The following is a 25,580-nucleotide window of genomic DNA, read 5'->3' as shown; positions in this document are numbered from 1 at the left end:
TGATCATTCATCTTCCATACCTGTCCGTTATATAGTTTTATAAACGTGATTTAAAAAAAATTATAAAAGTTATGAAACGTAATTTTAAAAAAGTATAAAAGCAAAAAAAAAAACAAAAAAAAAAACAAAAAAAAAAAACTACCAACTATCCATCAAAAACAGATGATAGATTAGGTTGTATGTAGACAGATTTTATATAGAATGGATAATCATTATATCTGGTCTCCTCCAATACGGGGAGGCTTGGGGGGCTTTAGTTACAAAAGGTTGAGACGCTCTGATTTAAATGTTTGATTCTGGTCACATGACATGGTCATTGTAGTTCTCATGATGCTTGTTGAAGTTCAGACACATTTTACGAGATGCCATCAGGGAATGTTTCTTTCTTGCAACATTTACAAACTGCTTGTTGTAAAAGTGTTCAACGGCTGATTTTGAAACTTGACAAACACAAGAATAAAAAAACTAAACAAAACAAAACAAAACAAAAAATGTGGTCTTTGCCTCTTTTTTCCTTCCAGCGTGCTCATGGGTCCAACTCAATGGGTGCTCAATGGGTCCATGATTCCCAACAGTTCCAGATATGTGAAATTTTATTATGGCCCTAACCGTGTTTAATGGTCTTTTCTAACTGCTGTTGTTTTTTATGTCCATTACCTGCTGTGTGCAGGTCAACAGCCATCTGTGCCTTTTGTGTTCAAAGTTGTGTAAAAGATTTTATCAGAGGGATGTGTGCAACCCCAGGGAAACACAACACACTTTTAAAGGAAATGACAGGTTCCTGGGTGTTGATTAGTTTGCGTTTATCTAAAATACTTCAGATGGAATTAATTTTGACATTCTTTAAAAACAAAATCCTGAAATTAAAAAAGAAAAAGTAGTTCCGATGAAAATGCTTTGTTTTTTTGTCAGAAAAATAGTTTCTCCTATTGACTGAGTGTAAAATGTATTTTATTGTATATGGTGTTTATTTTACACATTCACTTTTGCACATTTTTATGAAAAGTGCCAATAATTCTGGAGAGCACTGTAGCAACAACACGGAGAAAAACCATCACATCACCGAGGCAGGTCAGGAGCGTAGAGTACCTGAGCTTGGAGCAACAAAAAGTGGCCTTGTTGTTTCACTTTTTATGTACCGTAACTGAACATAACATAATCCCAATGCTACTATAAAGCCAAGTAATTTTTGTCTGCTTTAGACTAAATCAGCTTACACATGCCTGTCTCTATTATAACAAAATGGATATCCGAGCAAATGGGACTACAGTTCGAACAAACAAATCTGATTTGGTCACGTGTAATTAAAAATAAAACCGACTCGCCCTGCTGTGAGAACAAAGCCATTGATAACTAAAGAGAGAAAGGAAACAGAAAAAAGAAGGAGAAAAGAAAGAGAAAGGGCATTGATTTATACTCACATTGCTGGCTGGGGTCTGTGTCGGTGGTCAGTTTGACGTAATTGGAAGGGAAAAGGCCGATGGAACCATTCAGCTCGCCTTTCCACCAATCAGGATCCTCCCTGCTCAGCACGTTGATGATCTGCCCCTTCCCAAAGGGCAACTCGTCATCGTTCTGAGCCGTGTAGTCGTACATGCCGATCACCTGGCACACTGAACACACAAACACCACACATTTTAACAAGCAACTCCAATGAATTTCAACACAAACAATTGATCAATGATCGTACTGTCATCACAAAAATGTTACAAAAACATTGGAGGTTGGCCTCAGACACGAGTCGAAGTCAAGTGGCTTGTCCTGGGCGTGGAGACTGATTCTTTTCATTCCCACACTGACTTCCCATGTCTATCTTCCACAAACCCACTAATCGACCTGACACTAATGAGAGACGACTGAAAATAAAGCCTTGTGAAGGTACAGTGTTATAGATCTGAAAGTGCTGGGAGATTTACCAGGAGGCCAGAAATGAGAAACAGGAGAAAATTTTAAATCCTGTTTGCACTGTGATTTATTTGTCCTAATACAGAACTTCTTTCAAACTGCTTCACAGCTGTTTTCTTATTCATTTCTTCTATTCAAGTCTTCTTTAAGCATTGTGTCTTGAGTAAAACTCTTTCAAAAGCATTTTAAAACAACCAAAGTCCTAGTGCCAAACAGGAAAACAAACAGAGCCAATAATGCCATATAATGTGTAAACTGATTTGATTGTTATAAATGTGCACCACTGCTGTATAAGTAATATCACTTTATAAAAGCGCCTCTGGTGAGAACACTGCAATGAGCTTTTAACTTCTTTTCAGCGCTCCACTGCCTCTCATTTAATGACATGTAGAGCAAAAATGAAGATGTGAGAGAGACTACGCAGACTTAAACAGACTACACTTTAAACAGACTTCCCTACGGTTTCTGTAGCGAGCGACTAGAATAATAGAGCCGAACATTTTGATTCTGAATTTTGATAGGCTCATGCTGTAATTTTGTTTGTACGACTCTAAAGCTCTCAGGATACTGGCCACAATGAAAACCCCTGCGTTACTGCACCGACAAGAGGTGCAGTCTGACCGTCTCGTTTGAAGTTTTGTGTCTATACGCTTGCGTGACTCGTTTTAGCGGGGAAAAAGAATTAGAAAAAATCCTAAGAAAAGCAATAGGGTTCCAGCCTCTTCTATGCTTTGATCCAATAAATAAAAGCAATTAAAAACATAAATAAAGATCCTATGAAAAATGAAACTTGGACCCTTGGACCGGTGCTTGGACCCTTATAAATCGCTAAGTGAAATGAGTGTGATGCATGTACCTGCATTTGGTGTAGGCAGTTTGGGCGGAGTTGGCTCAGTGGGCGTGGTCTTACTGGTGCTTGGGCTTAAGAGTTTCACATAATTAGCTGGGAACCAGCCAATCTGACGCTTCTTTCCTCTGGCCTAGGTTTAAAAGTGGAAAAATACAGGACATCAATTTGAACTCGGCTCTAAGACTCATGACAGACACACTATAGCTAAAGGAACAAAACTGCTTTCACCTATGAATACCTTGTTCGGCAAAAAATATGAACCTTGCCAGTTGGCAGATGTTTGTTTCAAGCTGTTTTGAAAAGCGTGTTTGACCAGGCTTTAGGCAGATTATCTTGGCTGGGAAGGTTTGTATAAACCAAATTAGAAGTTTACTGTCAGAAATAAACAACCTCAGGCAAAACGAATGACTGAGTGGGAAACATCTTTTAAGGCATGCTTACTCAACGTTTATATGACTCATCAACAGTTAATGCTGGGGAACAAGGTCAAAACGGTCAGATGAATCAGAATGTTCTGTCTTTCTTTTCTACTCAAATAGAGAGAGAGAGAATGAAGTAGAATGTGTCTGTGTTCACGCTTCATTATACATAACGATATGTATCCACTTGCGAGTTCTCAGCATCATAGTGCCGTGTACCAGCAAAAGCTCAGGAGTGTTCGATTTTATGCAAATAAGATTTTATGCGAGTGTGCTTGGGACATCGTGTTTGAAATCATATCAAGTCTGCTAATGAGATAAAGCGAGACAGTTAGCCAAGTGGATTGCTGTGCGCACGTTAAGATTCAGTAAAACAGGCTCACCTGCTTCTACAGCTAGGTTACTGTACTCTAATGTCATTGTAATATGACATTCATTTTATATGGTATTAAATTAACATGAAGTAGCAAACAGTGTACTAAACAAGTTACTTCCTCAAACATGCTTGATATATGTCTGATGTTCTTTTCTTTATGACCATAACAATACCATAAACAAATCAATAGAAAAAGAGAGCAGAGGGACACCGTGTGGAGGCACATCCTAATAAAATTTGCAAGTGGATGTATACCATGAGAAAGAGACAGAAATGTGTGTCCACACATGGAAATACAGATTAAAAGATAGTGTGTGTGTGTGTATTTATTTCCACACCTGTAGTTCTCCCTCCCACCAGCCCCCGGGGTTCTTCTTGCGGATGAGGATGAGCTGGCCAGGTGCTAGAGTCAGCTGCTCTAACCCAGTGGCAGTGTAGGGGGCAATCACCTGAGCGATCTCTGAAGAAAAGGAGACACAAGCGACTTCATTAGCTTAAAAACAAAAACAAAAAACAAACAAAAAAAACAACAACCCAGGATAGTATTATTCGCATCCACCCTGTGGAACACGCACCTGGTTTCTTTCCCAAACTTCCGGATTTCCCAGCAGGCCCCAGACCCTGAAGAAGAAGAAGCAATGACAGAGGATTTTTTTTTTTAACTTGAGTACGACAAAATGATGTATGGCAAATGATAAACAAAGTGACTTAATTATTAGTAATGATAAAATAATCAACCGAATCACTTTTATAATGATTAAGTGAAGAATGAATGTGTTGTTATAGGAAAATAATCAAAAACGGGTCGGTGCGATGTGGCCAGAGGAGAATCGGAGTTAGTGATAACCCCAAAGGTGATATTTTCCAATAACGGCAAGTTTAACTCAACTAAGTTTAAGTTAAGGCAAGTTTAATAAGATCGCAACTGTGCGCTCACACTGAATATCGACACGGCTGTGATTCGGCGTAAACATGAAGCCTCAGGCTGAGCGACAGCGCTAAATAACAACTGTTGCTTTTATACAAGAGTTCTATAAATAAATAAGAAATTAAAATCGAGTAAGTGACATTGTGGCCAAACGTTTTGTTTATTTTTGCTCCGCTAGCGGAAACTGATCCCGAGGAAGCCGGGCTGACTTTACAGCCTGTCGGCTAGCCGGCTCACATCGATTTGATTTGTACGTTCCCTCCCTCCCCCCCATTTGTGCTTCCCTTCTTCCTTTTCATCTTCATCTGATGAGCTTTCAAAGTTATAGTCATGAAAGATGCATCAATTGCCACGTCCGCTGACGATGTAGCAGTGGGACTGCTGCTAGAACTGCAATTTTATGTGGTGAACCCTGAAAAGCAGACTGATGCACACAGTGATACACACGGTACACTTATATGAAATATAAGCACTCTTGGAATGCCCTTCGTCCAACAAAATGAGTGTATTTATGCTGTTACTGAAAGTGTATTAACTTCTGACCAATCAGAATTCCACAGCGTTATAGTATTATATATTACGTTTGAGATTACATGGAAGCTTTTTCTTTTTTAAAATCACATAATACTTGTTACTTCACCATTACACGGTCTGTGGCATGTGATATGTTTATTATAATGACCTTATAATTCATGTTATTATTATTTTGTTCAAGGTTATAACTCGTTTTCCATTTAGTTTACCCCTTCAGTTTTCACTTCACATGCAATTTCATTTCCTGTTTTTAAAAAAAAATCAATTTATTTATGTTATTTTTTCACCCCTCACAGGAAAGGGCTGTGAACAGTTATGAATGGTTGGTTCAGCTTTATAGTGTCTGATCAGCCATCTGGAGAGTGGACAGTCTGACCTCAGAGTCCTTGGGCTTGACGTAATTGGAGGGGAACACGCCCGTCTTGCCTCCTACTGTTCCCGTCCACCAATCTCCCTCTTTCTTAAGCACGGTGATGACATCACCCTGCTGGAAGGTCAGGTCACCTTGCTCGCTGCTTTCATACGTGTACATCGCTATGTACTCTGTGGAAACTCATTAAAAAAAACAACAAAAAAGTATTATTAAATCTGGATTTGTGAGCACTGAATCATTAAACTCGATAAGAAGTTACTCAGTAATCACTAACCCTGGTGCCAGACGAGTACACTACCGGTCAAAAGTTTGTGGACACTCGACTGAAATGTTTGTCATGATGTTAAAACCCTTTTGATATGAAGGTGCATGATTAAATGTTTGAAATCGGTGTTGTAGACAAAAATATAATCGTGCCGACATATTCGTTTCTTTCATTAGAAAACTAACATTGTATTTACAAAATAATATTTATTTTAAACGGACGTCTCGGAGCGAAATATTCCGAAAAGTAGCTGATAAGAGTCCAGTGTAGGTGTGAACTCCTTTAACACTGTTTAAAAAGCATCTCGGGGAGATTCCTCAAGAAATCGGGTGAGAAAATCCCAAGAATACATTTCTGGAAATTCTAGGCAAAAAGGGGGTCTACTTTGAAGATGCTGAAATATTAAATTATTTTGATTTATTTAGGATTTTTTTTATCACAACATATTTCCCATAGTTCCATTTGTTATACTCCAGAGTTTTAATGACTTTATTATTATTCTAAAATATGGAAACAAATAAATAAATAAAGAATGAGTGCTTCTAAACTTTTGACCGGTAGTGTAGAACATGAGTCCAGCTAAAACATGAGACTGAGAGCATTTACTTCTGCAGTGAGCTGATGTACTGATGATCTCTCCACCCTGGGTAATACTGACTGAACTGTACTCAGGTCAGAGTTCTCACTTCTCTATTTGTTGTGTTTTGGAGCACCGGCAGGATTTGACCCAGCTGTAGAACCACCGTCTCAGCGTTTTCACTGAATTCTAGGAGATCTACAGGAGGAGTGTGTGAATTGCTTGTGTACACTGTGAGTATGTAAAACTTACCTTCACCAAGCTCCGTGGGTTTGTTAGGAGTAGGGCTGGGCCTCTTCATGGTGGGTGGACTATCAGAGGATCCTGACTCAATACTGAAAGAAAACACATGCTGATTATTAGGACAAACACTTCACACTGAGTGCCAAACACACACCGGCATGTCCAGTCAGCTTTGTTGGTTTTCATATTGGTTATATACTTATTAATTAATTAATTAATTAATTTTTCCCTTTAACCTCTTGCTATTGACCATCTATCACTCCTAAATAATCTCCTAGGGACCTTTTGGTAGTTATTTTACTTCTACTTATAATCCTCTCACACACACTGCCAAACCCCCCTCCCACACCTCATGGACTTGCGCACGGGTCCGGAAATGAGCTTGACGTAAGATTTGGGGAACCAGCCTCTCTGGCCCTGCACTTCGCCGAACCACCACATATCCTGCTGCTCCAGTACGGTGATCACGTCACTCTTGTTGAAGTTCAGGTGGTTATCCTTCTTTGCCCGCCACGGGTACAGAGCCTGAGCCTGCATCCCCTCCACCTTCTCCCCCTGAGAGCAAGAAACAGAGGATGAACAGGGCCAACGTTACACTAACCCAGACACAATCAACAGTAACAGTGGCGCTACACTAAGATGTCAAATTGGACAAACAATACAAGGTGAAAAGTGTGTCACAACGGGGCGACAGCATAAACGTATCCTAAACTCCAGTTTCAGAATTGATTAGTCTTTATGCAGTACTCATGTTTAAGCTCCTATGCACATTTAGGCTCAAATCTGACTCACTAATATATATATATATATATATATATATATATATATATATATATATATATATATATATATATATATATATATATATATATATATATATAAAAACTTACTACACAGGGTATGTAACCCTTTTATTGCGCAGACTCCAATTACGTATTTATCTTTAAATAGAACACTAATGCGTGACTTTAAATAAATGTATAAATAAAACATCATAAAGGACATGAATTTATTTATTTAGACCCTTTTTCTTGCATCAAAGCAACACAGATCTTTTAGCTATAGTTCAAGAAAGCTCAGGAAATGTGTTTCCATAGACTTAAGGCAAAAAATTTAATGCAGATCAAAAGCAGGTTGTGCGCACAAGTAGGATAAGAATAAATAAATAAATAAATACATACATACATACATAAATAAATAAATATAGGCTGACGTCACATATCCAGATGTAAAATTGCATACCGAAATAAAGCACAAGCAGGTGAACTGGTAAAAACTGAATGTCAAATCCCACCTGTCCGAGCACAGGTGAGGGGGAGGAGCCAGAGAGGGTGGCAGGAGTGAAGGCTGAGCGTTGTCGGCCTTGCCCTCCAGTTGGCACAGACAGAGAGGGCTGCGTCGGTTGGGTTGGCCACGCCTCCCAACCATCAGCGTCCTGCTTCTCCATCGCTGAGTTCGTCGGCCATCTATAGGACAATGTGGGAGGAATTATATACAATCACGCGCAACGCTAATGCAAAGTGATTCGTATTTCTGATTCAATAATTTTTTGCAAAATGTCAGCAGGAGTGCAAGCTCACGTAGTGCTAAAATCTGCCCAGTTACTAGAAGCAGATGATGAGGAGGAGGCAGCGGCTGGAGCGGCTGGAGCTGTAGGGGGTGGAGCCACCACAACTGTCTCTGTGGTGACGGGTTGCATGGCTGTGGGTGGGGTCGAGTTGGGGGTGGTGTGTGTACTCAGCTTGGAGGTGAAGGCGCTGGCTCTCAGACTGAGAGGGACTTCGGATTCTGGAATCTTCTCTGCATAGTTAGCAGGAAACCAGCCGGTCTTTCCTTTGATCTCTCCTCCTAACCATCCTGGTTCGCCCGTCTGAGATTCGTCCACCTGAGAGACAGGTTACAAAAATGCGACGGCTCATGACTTTGGTTCAGCTTTTTTTTTTTTGTTAAAACTTAAGTTGAACTGAACAGCAGCACACATGCACACACAGTGCTTTCTGAATAAAATAATACATTCAAAACTTATAACACAACGATGACTAACAAACACAGCTACTCTGCCATGCAACCGATGAATAACTGATTGGGAAAATGTTTTGAAAGAAAACCCAGTTGTCTTTGATGTTTATGTATGTAGAATTTTTTTTCTCTGGACAGAAGTAATGAATTCTGCTTCATGGGGGGAAAAAAAAAGATGGAGGTGAAGGTTTGAGTTGAGGCGTGGCAGAGTGCAAATAAAAAGATGGAAACTGGTGGAGAGGGGGAGCAGTTGACCAGGACTTACCCACTCCCCTTTCACCTTCACCAAGAGGGAGCACAGATATGAGAAAGAGGTCAAAGGTTAATAATCCCCATAAACACAGGTATGCTTTTACTTAATACATTTTTTCCCCCACCTATCCACAATGTAGTCACTTGTTTTTTTTTTCCCCACCATCCTATTCCTTTAAAGTTATAGACTTGGCCTCCAAATAAAATAAACATTATTACAGTAAGCCGTCACAAACGACTCACCATGACTATGTCTCCAGGCTGGATGCTGATCTCATCATGACTGCGGGCCTCGAAAGGGTAAAGTGCTCTGTAGTACACCACTCTGACCTTCTCCTGGTTAAAACCAGACATGGACACCTTATCTGAAACACACACAGAAAATGGGTCATTTAGTGTAAAGATCCATGATTCGGTCATAGACCGTTTAATATTCATGGCCACGGTCTCCAACACAAATTCTCTGTTTCATTCATCTCTCTATTCATCCGTTGAAGTCGACCTTCCATTGATTCACCCCTCCACTCTGTCCATCCATTCCAGCAGTCCATCTGCACGTCCCAACGTTCCTCTGACTACTTATCATCCCAACATTCCATCTATCTGACCATCCTTCCCAATATTTCATCCACTTAAACAATGCTTTCCTTCATCCAGCCATCCGTTCATCTCACTGTTCCTCCACTCATAATCCTTTCATCCATCCATCCATCCATATAACCCTTTCATCCAATCCATCCACATAATCCCTTCATCCAATCCATCCATCATCCACATACTCCTTTCATCCATCCATATAATCCTTTCACATCCATCCATCCACATAATACTTTCATCCATCCATCCACTTAATCCTTTCATCGATCCATCCATCCTCCCTCCCCCAAAAGTAATTTACCATCCATCTGTCCATATCAACATTCCACTCATTTGATCAACATCTGTTCATCCATCAGTTAGGAAAATTTCAAACACACGGCTTCAAAGCCTGCTCAGACTGTAACATTTAATCCATCCCAGCGTTCCATTCATTTATCCATCCATCCATCTATTCCAAAATCCATTCATCCTTCCATTTCAACATTCTATTCATTCATTTCTCAACATTCCCTTCATTCATCCATCCACCATATTCTATTTACTTGTTCATTTCAGAATTTCATTTCCAACAATCACTATTTCAGATATATTGTTCATCCATGCATCCCAACATTCCATTTATTTTCTCCTCTGACCCCTAATCCATCCAACCAATCTGTCTATTCATCCATCCCAACTTAATCTCAATCATTAACACACAATCTTTCCTTGCTCTGCTCCCCTCACCTCCTGTAGGCCAGGGTGACTGCCCCAGCTGTTTGTTTGGCTCTGGCTGCTGCAGAAACAGCTTGGACAATTTGTCCTGCACATCTCCTCTAGAGCTCTGGCTCTCTTCCTCTCCCAGGTGGCTGACCCAGGGCTCAGAGGCAGGCGGTGTGGGGTCCTTTGCTAACGTAGAGTCCCGCCAGGCAGGAGACACTCTGTCATCAGAAGCCAAAAGTCTGGAGGAGCAGAGAGTATTGACAGGGTCTGCTGTTAGCAACAGGTCTGAATACAGCGTCAAACATAACGCACACTTCTAAGGTTGGACATTTTAGTAAATTAGTGAGAACCTCACAAGTTTAGTAAGCCAAACACACACACACACACACACACACACACACACACACACACACACACACACACACACACACACACACACCTGCTCTCCTGCAGCTCTGCAGGTTTGGCATCCAGTGCAGGCTGCAACTCTTTTTGCTTTAGCCGCTGCTGCTTGTTGTGGATTTCCCTGAGCTCCTGCAAAATCATAATGATATAGTAAAGACAGAGAGAGAGAGAGAGAGAGAGAGAGAGAGAGAGAGAGAGAGAGAGAGAGAGAGAGAGAGAGAGAGAGAGAGCAGGTAAAGTGGAGCACAAGGAGGCAATGGGAGGTTTCTTCTCTCTAACACAAACAAACAAATTTAACACATCTGCAACTGGACCCTGCAAGCACTGGTCATTCAAATCCCTTTAAATTATTCACACCCCCCTTCACCTGATATGTATTAGTGCTTTTTACACTATGGTTCATTCTCGGTTTCTGTCACAGCTCGTGGTTTTTGCCAATCACAGTTATGTGCATAAGAATTTGAGGGAAGCAGATTATATCAGTCAAGACAAAGACACACTGATGGGCCTTTTGTCTGGTCGTAAGTTAAGTCAGTTGTGTCTTGTGTATATTTAGGTACACCACAAGACAAGAGCGTCTCTATGGTAACTACTCTAAAAAATGAGCTACTTAGCTATTTATCATGTGTGTGGTGGCCTGGGAAAACCCATGGGATGTCACTATGACTGAATTCAGGCAAACAATTTTTGTCCAAATTTGTTTTCTTTTTTTTTCCACCCTGTCATCGATCTTTCACCAAAACAGCAAGGAAAAGTCCAAACATTTTCCCAGAGTCTTGCTTGCACCTAGGGTAATTCTTTTATTTTAAAAAACTACTCTTAGCTACAACCTATTTAGCAGTTATGACCGACTTAGCCAAGACCTTTTGGTGCAACCGTTCCCAAAATAATCTAGGTGACGTTTTAAATATGATCTTTTTTCAGCTTTTTTGAAATACTCCTGCATGCAGCATGGTACAGTGTAATCCTTGTAAACTATACTACATAACAGAGCTCCAGTAGAGTATACTCAGTTAATTAAAAATAATTCCATACATATGCAAACTCTCAGAAATAAAAGCACAGACACTTTAACAATGGTCACTGAGGTTAGAAAATAGAGTTTTCGATGTCAAACCAAGCATGCACACACGCGCGCACACACACACACACACACACACACACACACACACACAGCCTGTGCCACAGAGAATGACTGGTTAGAACTCATGAACCAGATTTGTCATAAAAATTCATGCAGTAAATTTCACACACACACACACACACACACACACACACACACACACACACACACACTAGATTTAGTGTGACTTTTAAATTTGACTGTGTTGATCTACACCACTATAATTCTGCTGAAATATCCAGAGTGTTTATCTATATCCGTTTTTGTTGTTTATAGACAACATACATAATATTTTGTCCCCACAAAATGCTAGAACATTTTTAAATAACCAAAGTAAAGTGGAACCATCAGTTCGCTGGCAGAATCAAAACAGCACTCTTAAAACCCCACGATCTGCAGGACTGCAACAAAACTGCAAACAGGAAATGAAGGGGCAAAAAAAAAAAAAACCCAAACAAACAAAGAACTAAAGCCGGTGACAACCAGGTTCATGCGTGAGGCCGCTGCAAATGTTAGTGGCATCCTAAAGTCTACGTGCAGCCGAGGTTGGGTGTTTTGAATAGGGCGGAGGACATTTTGGAGGACGCTACCTTCGACTCGGTTAGCCCACACTTCTCTGCACCTGTCTGAAAGTTTAAAAGAACAGGCACTAAATCCGTGTCCGTACAAAATGCACATTGTTCATATTAGAAAACATGAGATTTCAATTTGACATCCTAATAGAGTTTATTCTCTGTATGTGCATCATTCCCCATATATAATATAAACCATACCTACATACACTGTACTCCAAATGATTTGATATAACGTGTAGCCTAAAGTTTTGTGTCTCACAACAATTTGTGTTGATTTAGATGGAGGTTTGGAATCTCTGTCTTATGCAAAGATCCACTTACAGCCAAGTCATAACCTCCTGGCAGAGGCAACCAGGTTTGGGGCTGATAATATCCAGTTGTTCAAGGGAAAATGTTTAACTATTGTGTGCAATTCTTTCCTACAATCATTTGTGCCCATTCAATTGGACAACATCGATAATTCTGGAGCTGACGGTATCTCAGTAAAGCCCACACACACATACACACAAACACACAAAAAAAAAGAAAGGAACAGCTTGTGCATAGTGCTTTTTTCCAGAAATTTAGAGGGGGAGGTGCAAGAAGACACAAGAGAGGGGACCAGTGTGTGGGAAGTCTACGGTCAAAGTTTAGGGAGATGTTTATATTTCTACTAGAGGGAGAAACGGTTCAAACAGACTGGTAGAGCTGCAAGGCAGTCCTGCAGCACCTCGTCCATTAAGCCCCCTGACTGTAAGAGACACAAAGCTACCCAAAATAATCAAGGGTGAAGAGATAAAAAGGTACGATATTAACATTTCTGTAATCTGGACAGTGAGTAAGGTCACTGATGATTATTCGTTTTAATCTAATATAAAGCGGTAAATCGGCTTGGTGAAGCTCGGCTAAGGCACCCTGGATGTGCTGATCTGTTGTGTTTTGGGTTATTGTGTGCCGTGGGCTTTCAATTTCACAGACCATCAGTGAAATTACTAGCTTAGTAGGGCTCATAGCAAAGGAATGCTGTGACGATGCAGCACTGCAACCCCGTTCTGGACAGGGCAGCGGATAACACAGTGCGGTGAGTAAGGGGTGAGAGGTTGGGGTACAGTTTGGTGATGGTAGTTTTCAGGGTTGGGGTAGCAGCGGTTCTGGTTGTCTACCTGTCGCCCTCTTTGCTCCTGATGAAGTAGTTCCAGTCGAAGGCGCTCTATCCGGACAGTGTGGACCTGATAGAACAGGCCCAAGGACTGTACCACCATGGCAGGATAATAAGAGGGAGTCAGGGGTAGGGTGGGTGGCATAAGGCCAGGATGAGCATAGGATGAGGAGGAAGATGATGATAATGATGAAGAAGCAAGAAAGAATGAGCAACAGTGAAATAAAGTAAGAGGAAACATGAGGGTTCAGTTTTTCACCTTACTTGATCTTTCCTACTCTACGTTCACAGTAGGAAGTGACAAAAAGGATCATTCTCCATAGAAGTCAGTAAAAGGTAACAAATCACAGTGAGATTCTCAATTTTATGCATAAACCAAATATTGGCAGTAAAATCACTTGCCGTGGGTAGTCCTCAGAACAGCTAAAACCAGATATTCGGCATGCTTCATCGATGCTGAATGACAACGGTTAAAATAAGGTACATGTCTCAGGTTTATAAAGAACTTTTTCCTCCTGACATCATAGACAGCATTGCTAAAGCAGAGTTATACACGATTAGATAGATTAAATACGTTTAATGATACCGAAACCATTAGGTTACTATAAATTTACTAAAACATCAAACAGTGCATGTTCACAGTAGGGTTGTCAAAAGTACTGCTACTTCGGTACCAAGTTGGTACTAAATAGAAAAAAAGGTTGACGGTACCAGATTTTCATAAGTACCGGTAGTACCGGGTAAACCCGGTACTGACGCGCTGCCTGACAGGTGGTCAGTAGGGAACTTTTCATGGGTACACCGTGCAACAAGAAGAGCCAAAGCAGCAGGACTTAATGGTCCTATTACCATTAAGTGTGTAAAAGTCGCGCCCCTAAAATTTACGTGTCGCTAGATTAATCGTGCTTTCAGGAAGAGCGGCTGCTTAACCGCAGTATTTATTCAAGCAATTCAAGCAGGTGAGTTTAAAAATGAAGTTAGCGGTTGTATTATGAATGTTGTAGCATAGTTTAATTCCAGTGTACTTTTGCAAGAATACATCCTCGTTTTTGCTTACTTAATGTTAGCATACGCGCGTTTAACACTAATACACTCAGGAGTCCTTATTGACCATTCAATGCTTTAACTTTTATTGGGGTAAAATAAATGGGAGGACATGATGGGGTTTACTAATTTTACATATCAGAGGCTTTTTGATGAGCGATATATCTGAAATTTATGTGTTAGAAAATAACAGATGCGTGGCTAACATATAGATGCGTGGCTAGTTTATGTCTTTAATATCAGTCAGTCAGAAAAACATTTCTACTCGTCTAGATAACTCCTAGTAGCTTTAATAATGAAATATTTGAAGTATACAGAATGGCATTTAAAAAAAATAAGTTTTATATTCATGTTTAACTTTCTTAATAAAATAGTGTGCTGTTTAAATAGCATGTTTTTGTGTTTTGCTTTGGTACCGAAATTGGTACCGAGTACCATGGAATTTTACTGGTATTGGTACTGATTACGGAAATTTTGGTACCGTGACACCCCTAGTTCACAGTAAACACTACTAAATGGCGGCGAGAAAGAAAACGGGGCGACGTCTCTCGACTCGTCACCTTCTAGTGTGAACGCAGGGTTAGAGTCTGAACTCTGGCATGAGAAACGCAATACAGTTCTGAGCTGAACGTTTTTTTTTTCTGTGGAGGCCTGGATTTCTAATAAACTAGTGATGAATTTCTCAAGTCAGAGTCCTGTCGAGACAATATCTCAACATGGTGCATATTACTCATCCCTCAGTCTCTCCCACACACACGTGCATTGACAAAGGAATACAGAATAAAGAATATAAGAATTACACCTCAACTAAACACCTAAACTCTGTTGTGTCTAATCTTCAGGTGTTTATCTCAACATTTATGTAAATGTGTGTGTGTGTGTGTGTGTGTTGCGTACCTTCAGCTGTGCATTAAATGAGTCTATCTCTAGCAGTTTGGAGCGCGTCTCTTTCTCCACGGCTTCCAGCTGCTCGCGGAGTTGCTGCCTCGTCGACTCCTTCATCTCCACGGCCTTCTGCAGGTTGGACAGAGAGTCCCCTAAAACACCCACACACACACACAGTTACAACAAACAGGGTTGGTACAAAGGATTCAGAATGAACTTGCAGGACTTTTCAAGCACTATTTTTGTTTTCAAGGACTATACAAGAGATGTCAATCAAGCATATTCTTTATAAATTCCAAGATATATTTCTGTATTATAAATTCTTTATTTGAATATTTTGAGATACTGTATTTTTGATTTCCATGAGCTTTAAACCGTAACCATCAAGATTAAAACAAAAAGGTTTGAAATATTTTACTTTATGTATAATGAATCTACAATATATGAAAGTTCCACGTTTTTAATTAAATTACAGAAAAAAAAAAATTTCCTCGATATTAAATTTTTTTGAGACGCACCTGTGTTTGTGTGTATATGTATATATATATATATATATATATATATATATATATATATATATATATATATATATATATATATATATATATATATATATATAAAAAAAATAATAAAAAAAAAACAATTATGGCGCCTTTCCAATATTTATCCAATATCCAATACGCAATTTGCATTTCCCAGGCATTGCTTCGTCTTCACCATAACGTCAATATACTCCATGTGAATGACCGGAGCATCGCCAAGAAGTCTCTGGATGATGTCATGTGCTAATTAGCATATTCATTACATCGTCGTGTATTAGCATTCTGCCTAGTGTCAGCCCTTTACATCTGTTTACTTCTCTTCTACTCTCTGTGCTCACATACTGCATCTTAATACAGCCGAATTCCCAATAAAGCTGTTCTCATTTACATACGTTTCTGTTGTCAGACAACGGAACGAGTATGAAATACTGACTGAAACGCAACCCATTAAGAGACTACACATTCTCCAAGCCGTTTCCAAGCTGCTGCTCTGCACTGCTAAAATCCTGATCTTATAACCGTGACGTCGCCTGACCAAATCACCAGACACACAAGTTAAAGGCAAAGGCTGTGCTGTGATTTTGCTGATATTTACATGTAAAACGTTCACTCGGACAGAAAGCTAGTAGTGACAGGATGTCTTTCTTATTCTGCTGTTGACGGTTTTACAATAATCACTTGCCAAATTCAAGTTGGATCAATTTCGGGCACTATTTTTGGTGAATGCACAAAAAAAAAGAAGCAATGATAATGAAACTACAGTCCTAGATGAATAATAAAACCTCACTTTCACCGCACTGTACGGTGAGGTCTTTTCCTCACTGCCTTTAGGCATAATGTTGCACTCATGTTCAATTTGATCGTACTGTTTAAATTTAACATTACAGATCCTACTCGCGCTCCCACTGTTTATCACCGCGTCTACGCTGCGAGCGAGGAGCGACGCGGGCTCGTTACTAACACACCACTTACAGATCGCTCCTGTTATAACATACGAGAGAATTTACACTGCAAGTGCGTAAATACAGCATAATGACAATACACTTGATTTAAACTGAACCTTATAAGCAACTCAGTTTCCCCCCAACCCCTTGCACACAGAGGAGCATTTTGGACAGAAACATAAATAAACATAAAGTTTGTGCTCGTGCATCGCTGTCGTGCTTCCGCACTACACGATCTCCGCTTTGGAAAAGTATAAATGTATATGTTTATGTCGCAGGTTACAATCTTCTTCGCTGTATTTAATATAAAATGCTCTTGTGCTTTAGTGGGTCGCACACTTTTTGTCCGCTGTCTTTTGACGATTACGTCTCCCTCTGATGGTGACGGAGGTCATGTTGGGTATAAACGGTAACGCTGACGTAAACGGCAAACTGAAGAAATAGATTTTTGTTGACTCTGGGTATTCTGCTAAAGCTAGCGGCGTCACATTACGTGCGTAAAAAAGCGCTAGTGTTCCATTTGAGACGATACTACCCTTCTAAACTCATACACTGGACACTAGTGCGTAGTGCAAGTGCGTCATTCGGGACGCAATTTTGTTGGAATGGAAGTGACGCAAACGTGCCCCTTGCCGTTCTCAGACCGACTAATCGATAATGAGATTCATCGACAAGCATAATCGATTGGTTGTTCTAGATCTAGTCCTCTGTCTAATTGAAGTCATGGTTTCGACAGTTTGAACGTTTCAGGGTACAAGAGCAGATCCAGATGCCTGTGAGACACTTTAGAGGAATTAAATGATCTTACTATGTAGGCTGTTCTGCTGCACCTGCTTCAGCTGATCATTCAGACACTGCTTATCAGGAATCAGCCTCCCCAGCCACTGCTGAGACTCCTACACACAGACGGGGGGAGGAAACAGAAGAAAGGAAAAAAGGAAAAGGAAAAAAGAAAGAAAGAAAAAAAAAGAAAGGAAACATGAATATCTGAATGAGAGTAGTTGAGGAAGGAGCATAAACAGCACGCAGAGATCGAAATCAATAGAACTGAAATTCTGAAGCCACAGTCTGGCAGCATGAGAGGAAAAAAAACACAACCATAAAAGTGCATTAATAACAGACACAAAACTAAAAGCGGATCAGTAACAACGGCGGCGCGGTGAAGGCCTGCGCTGTAGTGTGCACAGGAAAGCAGGAGGCCTGGGTGGAGCGAGGTACCTGTAGCTGCTGCTGCAGCGTGGTGATCTCAGCGATACGGAGCTCTCGCGTCTTATTAGTGCACTCAATCTCCTGCCTCTGAGTGGACAGACGGAAACGAATATCCTGCAACTTCCCTTCCAGCTGAGACTTCTTATCATTCTAAACAGAGAGAGAGAGAGAATGAAAAGATGAAAACATCATTTATTATCCCCTCTGATCCAAACCTTCAAAAGAATTCAGAATAAGAATCAATTAACCCTTACACACACACACCTTTAAATCAATTAAAGATGTATGTGTGTGTGTGTGTGTGTGTGTGTGTGTGAGAGAATTACCAAAGCCTCCAGTTCAAACTCGAGGGTTTTCTTGCGCGCTTTGAGCAGGACAATGTTCTCCTGTTCCCGGTTTCTCTGGGTCAGTAGCTCTTGCCTGCGGTTCCTCTCCCACTCCAGCTGCCGCTGCCGCTCCAGTTCCCGCTTGGCGGCCTACGCGTACAAAGACGAGTGCGTTGAGTACATTGATGTATTTTTTGATAATACCTGCTGTTTATCGAGTGCATCTCTATGGCCTGTATGAATACCACAGACTTGAAGTGAGTCTAAGAAAGTTTCCCCTGTTCTGAGAACACAACTGACGACTGGCTTACTCAAAACACTCTCACAGTAAATACTGTCTGTGTGAGTCATTCTTTCAGGGATGTGGCTGTGATTACTGAAACAAGGACCTTAGGTGCAGTCTCACTGCGTGTGGACACATGTGAAAGTCGTGTAGTTGGAGACGCAGTTCTTTCCGACACCTCTTAAAAAAACATGCCGTAACTGTTACAGTAACGAAGGAAAGTATAGTGTAACAGTCAGCAGTTTAATAGTGGCACCAAGTTCTCAAATGAATACGTGATTTGCTATTGTTTTCTTGCGGTACGCCGCCATCTACTGTTTTGGCACTGTTCTCATTGAAGCAAACAGGAAGTCGTGTTCATTTTCAGCTTAATCAGGACCCAGAAGCATTAACATTACAGATTCATTTTCTTAATCTGTCTGAGAATTTCTTTAACCTGCTAAGAATAGGATCAGAAAAAAAAGGAACAAGTATCACCCTAAAGCGAAAACTACCGTCACTTCGTCTTTTTCTACCAGACATACCTGCCTTCTGTCCCGCTACCGCACACACAGTACCCACTACTGCTCACCTCTCTCCTCTCGATCTCCTTGCGCCGCTCCTCTTCACGCTGTCTCTCCAGCTCTCGCTGCTTTTCCAGCTGCTTCTCAAGCTCCTGTTGTCGACGGCGCTCCTGCTCCTGCCGTTCCCGCTCCTTCCGCTCCTGCTCCTCGCGCTCGAGAGCAGCCAGGCGCTCCTGCTCCTTACGCTGCTGCTCCAGCAGGGCCTGTCGCCGCTTCTCCAACTCCAGGTTTCCCCGCTCAAAGTTCTCCCGCTTCTTGTCCTCAAAGGTGACTGTAGAAAACAGAGCGATGGGAAAGTGGTTAAGGGAGACCGTGGCGCTTTTACCTTCTAAACATATGTACAGATGCATCAATATGCATGACAAGCTGTCATGTCGATTCTGTCATCCAAGCTCCGCCCATGTTATCTTGATAACTTTTTATGCTATTATTGATACGTAACAGGAAATATTAGAGAAACGTGACCCTGTATGTGTTTGAAAGGACCTGGAAGCTTTTTTTCTGCCTCTTTCTCTTCTTCTTCTGCAGACTCCTCCTGGACTCGCTGATCTGTAGCGTGTATGCTGGTTATACTGACACCGCTTCCTGAACGCACCCTCCTACCCATACACATCAATTAAAATAACATAACATCACACGTCATAATAAATTAAACAATTACTTATTTTATAGCGTCGCACAACTTAGATATGAGAACACAATGACCTAAAAATTATCAACCAAGGAACCACTGCAGATAGTTTTTTTCTTTTTTTAAATATACATTCTCAGATTTGAATTCAAGCCATATTGTATGTCTAAAGGAGCATAAACAATGTCTGATTTTGTTAGAAACAAATAAAATTGTGTTTATTTCACATGGTGATTCTGACCTGAAAGTCGGGGGAAGAAGGTCCGGTGGGAGCAGAGGTGGGAGGGGCAGGCCAGACATGGCCATGTCAATCAAGTGCATGGCCAAAATAAACTCCTCAGCTGTGAGCTTTCCGTCCTGATCGATGTCTGATAGGTTCCTACAGCAACCGCACAGTCAGGGCACAAAATTAAGCGTTTCTGCTTAAGGTCATTTACATACACTAATAATTAAGCATTTTGCCCTTTTTGTTTTAAAGCTGCAGTGTGCAATGTTAGTGTTTAAAGTTAATGTAGCAGAATTAATAAATCAATAGAAGAAAAAAATTTAATGAACACACACACAGATGTAAAAAGCTGCTGTGCTGACAGAGTTCTTGTAAAGCAGGAGTCTATCATAGAGAAACTGCAGAACAATCAGCATTTAGACTCGGGTAGAACACCATCATTTACACGTGCATCGCCTATTATCTGAGGACTTTGGCTAATGTTATATAATGGCAAAGTGACTAAAAAAAATAAGGGGCGAGTATATACAAATCAGCAAGACGTGCCACTCTTGACTAAAAACCACTTCACACAGTGGTCGTCTCTGGAAAAAAAAGGATTCATCAATTTTCCCACAAGCTTTCAAGTGGTTTAATGTTCTTAAATACTTCTACAACCCTAAAAATGTAAAATGTAAACAGAATGCAATGATTTGCAAATCTCATAAACCCATATGTTATTCACAATAGAACATAGAAAACATATCAAATGTTTAAACTGAGGAAATGTCCCATTTTAAGGAAAAAATAAGGTAAGGAAATTTGAAATTCTTTTTGGAAAGCATGGACACCACGTCCTGTAAACTAAAGAGGACTAAAGAGGAGAGGGACAATCCAGCTTTTCATCAGTGCTCAGTTCAAAAGCCTGCATCTCTGATGGTATGGGGTGCATTAGTGCCTATGGAATGGGCAGCTTGCACATCTGGAAAGGCACCATCAATGCTGAAAGGTACATACAGGTTTTAGAGCAACATCTGCTTCTATCCAGATTCCATCCCATCTTTACTTCCGAGAGACTCTGCCTCTCTAAGATACTTTTTATACGCAATCATCTTACTGACCTGCTGCCAGTTAACCTAACTAGTTTCAAAATGTTCCCCCAGCTGTTTCTTTTTAGTAACACTTACTTCTCCAGCCTTTTGTTGCCCCGTCCCAAGTTTTTTGAGACATGTTGCAGCCATCAAATTCAAAATTACACCCCCCCCCCCCCCCCCCCCCCTTTCTTAAAATGGTACATTGACTCAGTTTAAACATTTGATATGTTTTCTATTGTGAATAACATATGGGTTTATGAGATTTGCAAATCATTGCATTCTGTTTCTATTTACATTATACACAGTGTCCCAACTTATTCGGAATCGTAGAATATAGATTCATTTAATGCTTCATAAAGTCAGCAGGAGTGTGCAGCACAACTGAAGTTACAAAATGAAATATAATGGATTTCTACTCTATACATAGTCCAAGTGTAACCCCCCCTCACCAAATGGTAGCCAGCTGGGTCTGTGGTAAACTGGACTGCATGAGAATAGTCCTAGCCTGTGGTCCTGAGAAGAGGAGACAGAAAGAGAAAGAGAGAAATGAAACGAGAGCCCGACAATGCTGACTCTGGTGTCTTCAGGATCCTCCTCACTTCACTGACTCATCAGAAGGGTTGTAGTCAGAGCGGTTAACTTACACACGCACAGCAAAGAGAATTTCACGTTTAGTTATCTGCACAGCGAGTCAATTAGGAAAACGCTAGAATGAAAAATCTTTGCATTCCATGCATCGTCTCACATCGACTCTTTCATAACATGGAATACCGGAGTGCTTGAATACTGGAATCCAAAAAACCCACTGGGTGTGTGGTACCTGTAAGATGGCCGCTCATCATCTTGTCATGGCTGTTGAAGAGTTGGCGATACTTTAGCCGTGATGACTGGGGCACGGCCCAATCGGTGGGTACAGGGGCCGCAGGAGCACTAAAGACAGAACGGCGGATTCAGAGGATGCTTGCGTGTGTGTGTGTGTGTGTGTGTGTGTGTGTGTGTGTGTGTGTGTGTGTGGGTGCTCACCCACATGTTGAATGGAGGCTCACCTGGGTATCTCAAAAGACTGGCCTTTGGGAAGTTTGGCACTGGAGCGGTTGAAAGAAGAGGTTTTGTTGACAGCTGTGGCTGAGAGAAAAGTGGAAAGAGAAAAAAAAGGGACATAAAACATAAGAGGAATACTTCATCCAAAAAAATAAATAAAAATAAACAATACTGTTGCTAATAATGAATAGATGTTTGCAATGAACTAGCCAGCATGATAACTGGTAGAGTTTTCCACAGCAGCTTCTCACCTGGGTGTGAAAAGCCTGATATGGGCTGCATCATCGAAGGGGCTCCATTGGCCATAGGAGGTACAGGAGGAGTCACCGACGACACCAATGGGGGTGACATGCCCATCCCGGGTACCCCAGGAGGAAGAGGTGGGAGGGGCATGGGTGGCACTGCTGGTAAACCCGTCATGGGGCCCATACTGGGCATTCCTAAGAACAGCACAGAAGTCCGCATTCAAGTCTCGGCATAGAAGAATGATTGTTATTATCCCTACGAGGTGACACTTTGGATGTATGAAATAGTTTTTATACAGGTAAAATCTCATCGGTTATAATATTAACACATAACACTCTTTAAAGGAGTAGTATGTAATTTAGTGAGATGAACTGCAATTCCAATGAAAACATCACCAAGCCTTCTCTTTCCCCACAACCAACCCCGGTCTTTCTATTCCAACTATACAGTCATGTGGGGGGAAAAAGTACACACCATGGAAAGTTTTTTAACATATTTGGAAAAGCAAACATTTGATCCTCTTTGAAACGGCACTTGTCCAAATATGTAATAAATAAATAAATAAATAAATAAAAAGAAAAAAAGAAAGAAAAAAACCCACCCAACAATTTCCATGGGGTGTACTTATTTTTTCACATGACTGTATACGGCACAAGAGTTGGGAAATTATTTTACTATTACAGGTCTTCGAACACTTTTCAAAAATACAACAGTTACCTTGTCTTAAAATAGTAGCCAAAAACCTCAAATACCCCTAGCGGTCCTCTCATCGACACTAAACCACACAAGGAAGCGTGTTTCGCCTGGAAAATGTGCTACGTGTCAAAGAGTAGGAACGTTTTGAATACTGCACCACGTATAAATCATGCATCGAGTATCGCAAGTCATTAAGCTAAATTATTCATCTGTTAAGATGGTAATGACTCATCTCTTTAGTATGCTGTTACCAAAAGGAGCTGGAGGAGGTAAAGAGAGAGGCGGCTGCTTCATGGAAGGGGGCAAGCTCGGGGGCAGCGGATGACCCTGCAACTTCAGCTTGATTAGCTTCATGGCGATGGAGAACTCGTGCATATCCATCTTGCCATCGTTGTTCATGTCGGCCAGACCCCTGAGGTACAGAAAAGCATTTAGGAAAACTTGCTTATGGTTGCGTTCAATATTTATTAATCAGTTAACTGTTAACATAAGTAACGAAGGAGACTGAAAACCCTATTAAGAAGTGTCAAGGTGAGAACTACAAAAACTATGTCAGAACCTTTATCCATTAAAACAACAGATGAGTTAGAGGCTTTAAATGTGAAGGCGAGTATTACAGGCCAAAATGAGGTCACACATAATATAGGACAATGACTGTATAGGAATAACGTAGTTTGAAGAGATTGCCTGAACACACTCGTACCATATCTGGGCCAGAACAGGGGCAGGTAAGCCTGACTGCAGGAAAAAATTCTTGGCCTGGTCACCTACAAAGAAACAAAATGGAAAGTATTTATTACACAGAAAGCAAAACACAGTAATCCAGAACATGGTACTAAGGTCAGAACAATATAAGCATGTGATTCAAACCAATAAAAATTTTTTTTTAAAACCCATGAAAGCTTTAAGCTAAAAAGTGCCATCGCAGCTTTTATGTGAAATTATGATGTGAAGTGTGGAGAGTTTTTATATACGCTGATATAAAAATGCCCTGCTCTTACAAGCAGGCGAGGAATCAAGCGATCCACCCAGCAGAGCTTGTGTAAGCAAGATGAAGATAAAAATGTAGCTAGGTAGCACGTATTACAGGCGACCCGCAGGCACGGCGACGTTAAAAGCAATATTCGACAGGAACGTTAACATTTTTTCCCTCAGATGAATTAGTACGTTTCTTCGTACAGATAAAAGTTACACTATACTGAGAAAATCCGAAAGTCATCGACACCGCTCGAGTGAACCTTTCACATGGAATATTCTCAAACGTAGTAAACATACGCTCATCTGAACCCAACAGTAATGTAAAACCAACAGTAAAAACGTTGGACTTGAAATATTAAGGCAATTTTATGTCTTGTACAATTTCTCAGGAATTTATGGACAAATCAGAGGGAAATGATGTTTCTGAAATTGTGTCTCGAGTTTCCGCTGGGAGATTTTGGTGCTGGGGAACGTGTCCGGGAATGAAGAGCTTTACCGCTCAAACAGAAAAAAAATTATTCGCTGTTTTGCGCTGTTTGCATTGTAACGTTTTGGACTATTCATAGTATATGTGATTGTGGGGGTGGGAACAGCCCCAGTTTACCTGTGTGTGTGTGTGTTTGTGCTTTCAGTGCCTCCCGTAACTAACGAGAGAGAGAGAGAGAGAGAGAGAGAGAGAGAGAGAGAGAGAGAGAACACTAGACGACCAGCACAAAGATGTGTGTGTGCGTGTGTGTTTGAATGATTTGAATAAAGCGAGTACACGTTACAGGAGCATGTGAAATAGTATCTGCGCAGACACAGATCTTATTCAGGTGTGCAGTTGTGAACATACTTTGTCTAATTGAAGTCTGCTTTGTGTTAATAGTTTTACCGGACTACGTGTCCGACAGTTTTTGATTTTATCGAACGTTCAGAATTTTTAACGGTCAGAACCCCGGTATTTACCGTCTAGTGGAAGCTCTGCAGTGTTCAACTCATTCGCCTGAAGTTAAAAAGTTACCTATTGCACCACATTATCTCGGAAATGTTCCGTTTTATACGCAGGCTGTGTTCATTGTGATCGTTGCGGACAAGAATGCTCGACTTTGCTGCGGCTTTTTCCTAAATTTCCGATGCGACTCGTAGAGCTTTTCGTGCATTTTATTGTGTAAAACTACTTGAATTGGCGAAATTGCAGTTGCACGAAATTGGTCTGCACGGTCTTTCACAGTGGTGTTTGTTGGTAAATGAGACCTTTTAGCTGTACTCATGTCCGACGCACGTGAATCGAAGACGTCACATGATGCGTCTTGCCCCAAATCTGCGGAAAATCTGCTGAAATTTTGAAGCATTTCATTTCCTCCGAGATTCCTGCTTTTGCGTTCATTTCTACAATCTGTGATCCTCGAGGGACTGATTTAGGAATTAAAGACAACCGTGTGCGCACTTATAGTGAAATAATCGACGATGCGGTCGTGTAATGCAGAGTTACAGTTACTTATAACCTGTGCGTTTTATTCCTCTTATACCGCAGCAACTTGCCAATGATTATGATTTGATTACTCACACGGCATACTTTAGAGTTACGTTTAAATGCGGTGCATTCGGTCTGAAACCGGACACGACT

The 25,580-nt window shown here is 40.9% G+C and overlaps 1 protein-coding gene across 6 annotated transcripts in view; it reads right to left on the bottom strand.

Moving 5' to 3' along the window:
- The window catches only part of itsn1 (intersectin 1 (SH3 domain protein)), a 58,448-nt gene that overhangs the window by 12,823 nt on the left and 20,045 nt on the right, over positions 1 to 25,580 (bottom strand). For 2 of the 6 annotated variants that reach the window (XM_053676133.1, XM_053676132.1), the window contains 26 exons: positions 23,697 to 23,760; positions 23,245 to 23,405; positions 22,303 to 22,491; positions 22,057 to 22,135; positions 21,831 to 21,940; positions 21,460 to 21,523; positions 19,953 to 20,090; positions 19,567 to 19,679; positions 19,089 to 19,351; positions 18,235 to 18,384; positions 17,918 to 18,058; positions 17,508 to 17,595; positions 15,226 to 15,365; positions 12,162 to 12,197; positions 10,483 to 10,577; positions 10,068 to 10,282; positions 8,985 to 9,106; positions 8,051 to 8,355; positions 7,765 to 7,936; positions 6,820 to 7,025; positions 6,480 to 6,562; positions 5,389 to 5,564; positions 4,126 to 4,171; positions 3,889 to 4,010; positions 2,762 to 2,885; positions 1,422 to 1,613 (listed from right to left, as the gene is read on the bottom strand). In XM_053676133.1, the coding sequence (XP_053532108.1) occupies positions 1,422 to 1,613; positions 2,762 to 2,885; positions 3,889 to 4,010; positions 4,126 to 4,171; positions 5,389 to 5,564; positions 6,480 to 6,562; positions 6,820 to 7,025; positions 7,765 to 7,936; positions 8,051 to 8,355; positions 8,985 to 9,106; positions 10,068 to 10,282; positions 10,483 to 10,577; positions 12,162 to 12,197; positions 15,226 to 15,365; positions 17,508 to 17,595; positions 17,918 to 18,058; positions 18,235 to 18,384; positions 19,089 to 19,351; positions 19,567 to 19,679; positions 19,953 to 20,090; positions 21,460 to 21,523; positions 21,831 to 21,940; positions 22,057 to 22,135; positions 22,303 to 22,491; positions 23,245 to 23,405; positions 23,697 to 23,760 (3,594 nt within the window). The remainder of the gene's footprint in view (positions 1 to 1,421; positions 1,614 to 2,761; positions 2,886 to 3,888; positions 4,011 to 4,125; positions 4,172 to 5,388; positions 5,565 to 6,479; positions 6,563 to 6,819; positions 7,026 to 7,764; positions 7,937 to 8,050; positions 8,356 to 8,984; positions 9,107 to 10,067; positions 10,283 to 10,482; positions 10,578 to 12,161; positions 12,198 to 15,225; positions 15,366 to 17,507; positions 17,596 to 17,917; positions 18,059 to 18,234; positions 18,385 to 19,088; positions 19,352 to 19,566; positions 19,680 to 19,952; positions 20,091 to 21,459; positions 21,524 to 21,830; positions 21,941 to 22,056; positions 22,136 to 22,302; positions 22,492 to 23,244; positions 23,406 to 23,696; positions 23,761 to 25,580) is intronic. The other 4 variants (XM_053676135.1, XM_053676134.1, XM_053676136.1 and 1 more) reach the window with 4 other exon arrangements.

The sequence above is a fragment of the Ictalurus punctatus genome, chromosome 26 (assembly GCF_001660625.3).
Source record: "Ictalurus punctatus breed USDA103 chromosome 26, Coco_2.0, whole genome shotgun sequence".
Classification (NCBI taxonomy): Eukaryota; Metazoa; Chordata; class Actinopteri; order Siluriformes; family Ictaluridae; genus Ictalurus; species Ictalurus punctatus.
This window is presented reverse-complemented; position numbering and strand designations above follow the sequence as displayed.